The 9,367-nt window shown below is 60.1% G+C and overlaps 1 protein-coding gene across 1 annotated transcript; it reads right to left on the minus strand.

The window, feature by feature from the left end:
* Positions 1 to 1,095: 1,095 nt before the first annotated feature.
* Positions 1,096 to 9,019, minus strand: DLK1 (delta like non-canonical Notch ligand 1). Its single transcript, XM_028101826.1, has 5 exons — positions 8,949 to 9,019; positions 7,590 to 7,653; positions 6,978 to 7,108; positions 3,864 to 4,005; positions 1,096 to 2,029 (listed from the first exon to the last, which is right to left on the minus strand). Exons 1-5 carry the CDS (start codon positions 9,013 to 9,015, stop codon positions 1,282 to 1,284), a joined length of 1,152 nt encoding a protein of 383 aa, XP_027957627.1. The 5' UTR covers positions 9,016 to 9,019; the 3' UTR covers positions 1,096 to 1,281.
* Positions 9,020 to 9,367: the final 348 nt, after the last annotated feature.

Consider the following 9,367-nt stretch of genomic DNA (forward strand, 5'->3'; position numbering starts at 1 on the left):
AGATAGATGCTCTTTTTTAAAAAAGTCAAATTTATAATTCAAAAGCTGGCTAGGTCTTTCGGGATCTGAGAGTTATTAACTCAGCAACACAAATCAAATCCATAGCTGTGTAGACCAAGGTCTGGGACCTTTGACCACAGAACTAGGAGACGCCCCACGAGCGACAATTTCCCACGAAACCCTGTGGAAACCTTGGTGAGGGCTGTGTTGCTGCTCAGATTTCGCCAGGGGGCACTTGTGGTTCGAGGGGCATTTAAATTTCAAGGGACATCTCTAATCTACAGGGTAGAAGGCAGGTAAAGTGCTGGGGATTTGGGGGTGGCTTGGGGCTGCCCAAGTGGCAACTCCAGACTGCACTTGGTGACTCAAAGGGGGCCAATTGCTTCCAAACCGAAAGCGAGCCAGGAGGCTCCCCACTTTGAGAAATGCAGTTAGGATCGATCTCAATACGTCAAGTGTGCATCCAGGATAGGCCAAAACCTGTGGATCCCGGGATGAGACTTTGTCTTCATCAGATCCTAATTTTTAGGGTCAGGAACTGTTTTGGTTCATACCCCTTCGTTCTTCGTTCAGAGTTTTAGAGCCAGAGAGAACTTCGATGGTCACTGCATTCCAGCCCCTCCCTCGAGGGGGGAAGAGGTGGGCCCGGGGTGGGGACAGGGGCTCGCCAAGGATCACACAGCGAGTTAGTGGCAGGGCTGGGACGAGGTCCCGGCCCCCCCAGCAGCCAACCCGGGGCTCTCTCTGCCTGACACACGGCCGCTGCACTCCGCAAAATCTCAAATCAATCTGAAAGATCTAAAGTTTGCGGTGTTGAACTTGATGTGAGTGCGCGTTGGATGTGGCGTGTGAGGATTAACGAACGAAAGAGATTTTAGCCTTTTTCACAGTGGGTGGTCATGCACAGCACTCGTAACGGTTTCACGAGGACCGTGGCCGAGAGCCCTCGGAGAGGGATGTCGGCACCGAGTCCCGGTTCTGTTGCCTTGTTTTTTTTTGGTCTTTTTGATTTTACGTTTAGAGTTTAGAATAACATACTTATTTCTCTTACTTGTTTAAAGATGAAATTCTTATTATTATTTTTCGATCATGCATTAAGAGAGAGCAAGAGGATGCTTTGGGCACTTTGTCACAGAGCAACACAAAGGTAATATAGGTAAGCATAGCGTTCACCAGATTCGACACAAAATAGAGCAAATTCCACCACAAAGAGGAGAACAGACCGCATATAGTGAGCTCTGCGGGACCCCGAGAACAGAGAGGGGCCGGCAGGGGCGCCGCTTAGATGTCGTCTTCGCCGGCCTCCTTGCTGAAGGTGGCCATGTCGACCTTCTCGGGGAAGATGATGTTGACCGCCAGGTCCTCCCCGCTGTTGTAATGCAGCAGCAGGTTCTTCTTCTGCCGCAGCATGCGGTTGTAGCGCAGGTTGGACACCCAGGCCTCGCACTTGTTGAGGAAGACGATGCCCATGGTGCCCAGCACCACCAGACTGGTCAGCACGCCCAGGATGGTGAAGCAGATGGCCTGGCCCTCGGAGAGGAGGGGAGTGCTCTTGTTGAGCTCCTTCATGGATACCTTCAGGATGCGGTGCTCGGGCTGGGGCACCGGCAGCTCGTGCACCCCGGGGGTCAGGCGGTAGGTCAGCCCGTACCCGCTGGGCAGACGGGTGACCTGCTGGGGGCTCGGGGCGCGCTTCCGGCCACAGAGGGGGCCCGTGAACTCGGGCTTGCACAGACACTCGTACCTCACCTGGGTGTGCTGCAGGCAGGTGCCCCCGTTGAGGCACGGGTCGGAGGCGCAGTTGCTCACGGGGCGGCTGCAGGTCTTGTCCACGAAGCCGGCGGGGCATCGGCAGCGGAAGTCGCCCCCGATGTCGGTGCAGATGCCTTGGTTCTCGCACGGGTTCGGGGTGCAGCTGTTGGCCATGATCTCGCAGAAATTGCCTGAGAAGCCAGGGGGGCACAGGCAGGAGGCATGGGAGGCCCGGCCCTCATCATCCACGCAGGTGCCTCCGTGCTGACAGGGGGAACTGCAACACAACAGGGGGACACGGTAAAGGGCCCTCGGGGGGCTGGGCTAGGATGATGTTGCGGGGGGGGGGTTGGAGGGGGCAGCAGGTAGGTGCTTAGGCCCCGTCCGGTGCGCGAGCGAGCACCGGCCAGGGAGACACCGGGCGCTGCCAGCCCTGCCCACGAGGGGCTCCTGGGCGGTCCGAGCTGGACGGAGGCGCGCCTGTGGGGTGGGGTGCGCGCCTCACCCCCTCCAGCTGCCAGCCTGGAACACGCCTGACCTCCCGGGCCGACGCCCGTCTCCTCTCCCACCTCTTATGTCATCTCTCCGACCAGAGGCCTGACGGTTAGTCACTGGACAGGTGGGGAAACTGAGGCTGAGAGAGGCAAAGTTAGTGATGACCCAGGGCTGGAGCGAGCCCCCTCCCTCAGCTCCATCCCTGGGCTGCTGGGCAGAGCCGGGGGCCTCAGTACCCCCCCCCACACAAGCTCCCTGCGCCACACCACCACCCTGATGGTGACTCGTATTGTCACTTTCGGCGGAGAGCCTGCAGACTATTGTACAGGAAGCCCTTGGGGACACTCAGAGTGAAAGCAAGCCTCCGTCTATCTGCTGGCCCAGCCAGCGTCTGTGCCCGGCTGTTTAATCGTGGGCCATTCACCCAATTGCGGCGTGCAGACCGGAGCTGTTTGCTCAGAGCAGAGCACAGGAGCATTTAATGTAAGTGCTTTTAAACGAGCAGACCCTTTGTCATCTGATAAATGCCAAAACCCAGAGAAGAAAGGGGCTCTAAGCACAACGAAATCAGCATTGCCGCTTGGGGGTGAGGGCTGTATGGGAGCTGGGCTCTGAAGGAACTTCAAGGACCTTAGGCTCTATTTTGACAGACTGGTTCAAGTTGGTTGGAGAGAAAACAAAATATTTTAAAGGTTTCTCTCTGTATTTTCCCATCCCACTAAGAAGCAGACGCAGACTTTGGTTGTGACCCCCTCTCCTCTGACCCTCTCTGAACACTGATCTTTAGATGCTGCACAAATGCCTGTTTGTGGCCTTTGCTGGCCCCAGGGTCCTCCACAGCCCCCTGGAATGTCAGGTCAAGATAAGCTTATTCTGCCTGGTCTGTCTCCCCCACCCCCCAGCTCCCGGCCCGGGACCCGGCTCCAGTTTGCATTCTTGCAACCGACTGCCTAAGCCCCAGCAGACGGCTGGGTAGGCTCAGGGTAGCTAAACAGATAAGGGCCGGAAATGGCTTGGCTGCTAGAAAGCAAGTGGCCCTTCTTGTCTGTTGTGCCCACTGCTCAGAAGTCCCAGAGCCCCCGCCCCACTGAGGGCAGCTGAGAGCTGGACCCCCCCCAGACCCCACTGGCCAAAGGCCCCTCTCCCCACTCCTGAGCCTTAGCAGATCCCCCCAAGACATCCCCGAAAACCCAGCTACAGAGCCTGCCAGTTCCCCAAAACCACCCCCTAAAATGCAGTGAGTTGGGCTTCACAAAGAGTTTCGCCTCCCCACCCCCCCACCCCCCAGGGCTGCCCTTAGAACACGGTGCGGCTCCCTGTTCCCCTGCTCCGGTTGGCGGGCCCAGTCTACCATCACGCATGCACATCGGGACTTGGGAGCATCAAGGGAATATGAAATCACCTTCGGGGTCCCTTCAGAAATGATGGAAATGACACACTCCCCGCTAAATACCCTGATCTGGGACGGCCCCCCGCGGGGCTGCAGGACGGGCACTTACTCGGTCTTTTGTCAGGCGACAGGTCCGACTGGGCTCGGCTGAAAGGGTCTTTAGGGATGTGAAGCAGGAATCAAAGCAGCATTCATCAGATCACACAGAGTCGGAAAGAATATTTACCCATTGATCACGCAGGGCCCATCTTTCTTCTGACAGTCTTTTCCCGAGAACCCAGGGACGCAGGAGCACTCATAGTGGCCGGAATCGCGGTTCACGCAGGTCCCATTGTTGGCGCAGGGGGTCGAGGCGCAAGCCCGGACGTCTGGGGTGGGGAGGGAAAAGCAGACTTTGTCACCCCTTCCCAGGGAGGGAGAGGGGGACAGGCTGGAAGGAGAGCTTTCTGGATGGGGGCAGGGACAGAGCGCTCCAGCTGGTCAAGGGCAGGGACCCCGAGCGAGCTGCCTCGATGGCTCTGTTTGTGGCCACTGTCAATGGTCAGCAAATGGGGTCCTGAGGAAGAACGTATAGTGACCCCCCGAAACTGCAGTGGGTAAGCAGCTCAGGGAGCTGAAGGGGCTCCCTTGGGGTAGGTCACAGGGCCAGAAAAGTCATGACCGCTCGCTGCTCCTCAACCCAGGACAGCCGTCCCCCTTTCCTGGCACCAGGTCCCCTCTCCGGTCCAGCAGCATGACCTTCACTGCAGACCCCTTCTCTCCCCCCAAACGGTGTGTGCCAGGCCAAGGCTCCCAGTGCCTGCCTCCCCTAGACAAATTTTCACATCCTGCTTCTCCTGTTTGCGGCGGGGGGGGGGGGGGGGTGTCCCTGCCATTCAGGGCAACCGCACAGCCCAGCTGTTAAGAAAACACCAGCTGCCCTTCAAAGTTCCCCACCACAGAGGGGCGGGGGAGAAATGGAGACATTTGAAGACCCTGTCGGGAATCAAGAAACCTGATTCAGCCCCAGCACTACCTCCACCTCCTGGTGGTCGCTCTTTCTGCGCTCAGGATCTGAACGGAGGGGCTCATGGTGGAAAGGCTGTTTCTTTTGAAGGCAGCGAAATTAGAAGTATCTGAGTGCTCTCCTGTCCATGTGGGTTTCCATGAACACTGCTATATTTCCGCCGCCTTTTTACACCTCCCGTCATGCGCACTCATTATGCAGGGCCCGGCCGAGTCAGGGACAGCTAAACAAAGGGGCCTGGGTCAGGGGCTTTCTGCCAGTGGAGACCCCCGCCCCCAGGCAGGGCCAGGAGGGACCTTTTCTAGGCCCGGCTCCAGCCGGCCTCAGGGTTCAGCTCCTCCCCATTCTGTGCCTCACTTTCCCCACTCTCCCTGGTACGTCTGGGCAGGGGGTACCTTTTAGCTTTGGTTTCCCACATTTGAGCTGCCCTGGGGCACCTGCCCAATACAAAGCCAGGGCCAACCAGAGACGCTGCAAGTTAAGGCAGAGTGGGTGGGGGTCCCCGATGCAGAGGCCACACATGTGCGAATTTTTTCTCCCCTCTTTTAAGGAGACCTGCACCCTTGTGGAGGGAGAATGGCAATCAGTCAATAAGGAGCAGCCTGACCGCCATGCTGATGGCCTATCCAGAGCACACGAGGCATTCCCCGGGAGCCCGGCTCAGTATAAGGAAACATAAAGAGGATTTATCACTACGGGAAGGGGCCGGTACAGCTAGCAGGAGAAGGCTCCCGATCCTGTGCGCCCAGCAACCCCGTCACTGGGAATCTTAAATTTAAGCTAAAGAGCTGGCGACCACCGCCCCCCCTTCCCTCCCAGCAGCATCCAGCCCCACGAGCAGAGGATGAGCCATTCTTCCCAACTCCCGGGCCTCCAGCCCAAGGGAAGGGTAGATTAAGCCCGGGCAAGGGGAAAGCTGCCGGGGGTCTCTGCTGGGGCAGCAGCTGGGGCCCTGACAGCCTCAGAGACCCAGAGAAAGGGAGAGAGCCGCTAATCACCCGGAGGGCTGTTTCCTTGGGACCCGGAGTCCCAGGCTGCGAGGCTTTGTCAACCCAGTGAGGAGGGAACATTTTTGTCTGGAAAACTCCATGGGCAGGGAGGGGGCAGTCCTGAACCAGACACCAAAGAAGGTGGGCTCCGGGCTAAAAGCCCTGACCCCAAGAGGTGGCTTTTCGGGGATCCTGTGGGTCCCAAAGCAGCTCAGAGGGTGCGGTGCTGAGGGCCGGCAGAGCCGCTGGTCAGAGCATGAGTCAGCTGCGGGGCCTTTAAGGACCTGAGACAATGTGGTGGGGGGTGGGCTCAATTAGGAAAGCCCGCTGCCCTGGAGATGGGGGGCAGGGGTGGGTGGTCAAAACACGCTCTTGCCTTTTCCTTAAGGGAGAGGATTAGGAAGAGCCACAGCTGAGAATTAGCCCAGTTCTGGGGCTAGGAGAAGGGATTTTAGCTGGCTTTTCTCCTGACAACTTCTTCTGTGTCCCTAAGCACGGCCCTTGACTTCCTCGAGCCTCGATTTCCCTAACGGTACCCCTCGTCCCAGCTCATGTTGAGCACCGAAGGACAGAAGCCCTGTGGTGGCTGCCCTACGCTGCTGGGAGTTTTTTCGAGGACTTCAGCTTGCCCCAGCTTCAGGGCAGGCTCTGCCAAAGCAGGATGGACTCAGATGGACATTTTGCAGCCTAAAAATGCAGGGACAGCCAACTCTCAATTTGCTCAGGGTAATGGAGGACAAAGTTTGCATAAATTAATGAAATCAACAGATCACACCAATCTGCACTTTGACCACTTCTCAGCCCATCCCGAACCCCAGCCTCCCCCTACACCTGACCAGGGACACCAGCTCTGTCGGGCCAGCCGGCCCTGACTCAGCTCCTGGCCCCCCACCCCCGCTCACCACCCCCACCCCTTCGTTTGTTTGTTTGTTTGAGTGCTTTTGCAGCCTCCCGTGTGAATTTCTTGGAGGTTTAGCTCTGTGACCCCCCCACCCCGAGCCCTTACCCCCTCGGAGTTTTAGTGACCCGCAGAGGTTACCCAGGCCTCTACCCTTTCAGCTTTGTGGGGCGTGTGCTTATGTCGTGACTCTATTCAACAGGCAGCTCCCTGCTGGGCCCCACAAAGGGCCTTCTCTGGGTGCTGGTGCTGGCCGAGCAGAGGGGAGCAAAATTAAGTCCCTACCTGTGAGGAGGCTCTGGGGGCACCAGCGAGAAGGATATAAACAGATCATTACCATACAGAGCCCTGCGTGTGTGGGAATAAGGCGGGAGGGGGAGGGGAGGCCGCCACGGGCTGGGAGGAGGTGGCTGGGTGCCCAGGGCAGGGGTGGGGTGGGGTGCCCACCTATGTCGCAGAGGTTCCCGTCCCAGCCGTGGTCACAAATGCACTGCCAGGGTTCCACGCAGAGTCCGTTAACACAGCCAGGAAAGGTCACGCATTGGTCACACAGGGGACCCTGCCAGCCAGGCTGGCACCTGCGGGGGGAGGGGAGGGGAAGATGGGGACCTATGAAGGGGGGCAGGAGTGCAGAGGGAGCTCAGGCTGCCTACTGTGGAGCCAAGATCCCTCGGGGGTGTCTGCACAGTACCAGGCCAAGTGGGTCCCAGGAAGCAAATACCAGTCACCTGAACGGAAGAGTATCAACAGAGGACCAGACAGAGGGGTCCCTGAGAGCCCGGGGAAGCAGTGCGTCTTGCCGCAGTGGCCGGCAGTGGTCTCACCCTGCGAGGGGCTTTCCCAACACCCCCCCTGCTGACACGGCAGACAGGAGCCGCGGCTGTCCCCTACCCCCTGCCCCATTCTACCCGTGGCTATCCCCCACCAGTCTTCCTGCGGGGGCGAGACAGCTGTTTGCTGCAGCCCAGCAGCCAAGCCCCCCTTCCTGCCTGACACCACGACTCCCCAGCACTCTGCCCTGACCACCTACGAGATGCCTCTGGGGAGCCACCCCATTACCTGCAAACATTGTCATCCTCGCAGAATCCATTTTGGGGGTGGCAGGCCGGGAAGCATTCAGCTCCTGAGTCACAAGAAAGGTTACACCATTCACCCCACGAGGCCCCAGAGGCCAAGGCAAAGCCTGTCTTCTCCCCAGCAGCCCACAGCCTCCCCGGAGGGAGCCAAACACCCTCCTACCAGCCTGGCACACAGTAGGTGTCTCACATCAGCCCACTCGGGGGGGGGGGGACGGGAAGAGAAAGAAAAATCTCTGCCATGTTCCTGGTTATGGAGTGACCACAGTAAACCACTTAGTTCCTAGGAGCAGGTCAGACATTTAATTCCACCCCCTCAGACCCTCCCCCCCCAGAATACGAAACCTCAAATGCTAAAAGCAGGGGATAGGGAGACAGTGAATGGAAAGCTTCTGACCCCTGGGCCCTCAGCCAAGCCCTCACTTTTGCAAAGTGAGCCTAATATGGGGAGCAGATTTGGAGGTATTTGGCTTTGGAAAAGGCCAGACAGGTTCACCTGGCAGCCTCGCAGGTAAGGCATCAGGATTTTTCTTAAAGGTTGATCCCCGCTAAACCAGGCACCCAGGTCAAATTCCCCCAAGTTCCCCTACCCCAGACTCTTCATATTAAAAAAGACGCAAGGGTTTTTGCAAAAGAGATTCTGCCACTCTGACGCTATCTAGAGATTCAGACACTCTGGTAGGTGCCTACTGTGTGTGTTCACTTCAACTAGCTCCCCAGCTTTCCAGACGGCCCCCCCATCAGCTCTGGTGCAGTGGGGGCGGGGGGCACTGCGGGAAGGGGCAACTCTCTCACTGTCAGAGACAGATGGCCGCTGCAGACAGAAGTGTCGCAGCCCCTCACCGAGACAAACGCCACGCAGGAGGGGCTTGCGCTGGGCTCCTCGGTGGGAATTTGGTGCTGCGACGGCAAAGCCACCCCCCACAGCCCCCACAGACCTGTTCCTGAACGCGCACGCAGCGACACCCCAAAGTTGCACCCCAGAGCATTTCCACACAGGGCTCCCGAGCATCACCTCGTTTCTCCATACCTCCTGTCTCCGCGCACGACACCCCTGCGAGCGCCACTTCTGCGGGGCGGGAAGGGGCTGGGGTGGGGGGGGTGGGGGTCCCACACCTCCCCTGCCCCCCTCCCGGGGACGCCAGGGCCGGGCTTGGCATATGCGAGGGTGGCGGGGAGGGCGAGGCAGCACCGTGCGGGGCTTAGGGTTAGGCGGGACGGGCCGGAGTTGGGGCGCATGGGACGGGGCGTGCGGGGCACCGGGCGGCCGGGGAGGTGGGGGGGCGTCGCAGGCTTCCCCAGAGGGGGCGCGAGCCAGGCCGCCGGAGTGGGGGGGGCTCACCATGGACACTGTGGCCGAAGGCCAGCAGGAGCAAGAGGACGGGCAGGAGGGCTGCGGTCGCGGTCATCGCGGGGCGGCCGGGGTCGCGGTCCCGGGAGCGGCGCGGGCGCGGGTCCGGCTCCGGGCGCCGCGCTGGGCTTCTGGTTGCGGACGCGGAAGGGGGCGCGGGCGCGCGGCGAGGGGAAAGCCAGGGCTGCACCGGGCTGCGCGCTGCGCTCTCCGCCGCCGCCGCCGCCGAGCTGCCGCCGCCGCCGCGCGCGCCGCCCTTTTCGTACCGCCGCCCCCCCGCGGCCCCCGCCCCCCGCCCCCGCCTCCGCGCGCACGGGGCCGGCGCCGGCCAGTCCCGGTGACCCCCGCCCTTCGCGGGGCCGCCCCCCACCACTGCGGCGTCCCGGAAAGCCGCTCGCGCGCACGGAGCG

The sequence above is a fragment of the Eumetopias jubatus genome, unplaced genomic scaffold, assembly GCF_037043125.1.
Source record: "Eumetopias jubatus isolate StellerSeaLion01/CBP00866 unplaced genomic scaffold, mEumJub1_p1.0 scaffold_7, whole genome shotgun sequence".
Lineage (NCBI taxonomy): Eukaryota > Metazoa > Chordata > Mammalia > Carnivora > Otariidae > Eumetopias > Eumetopias jubatus.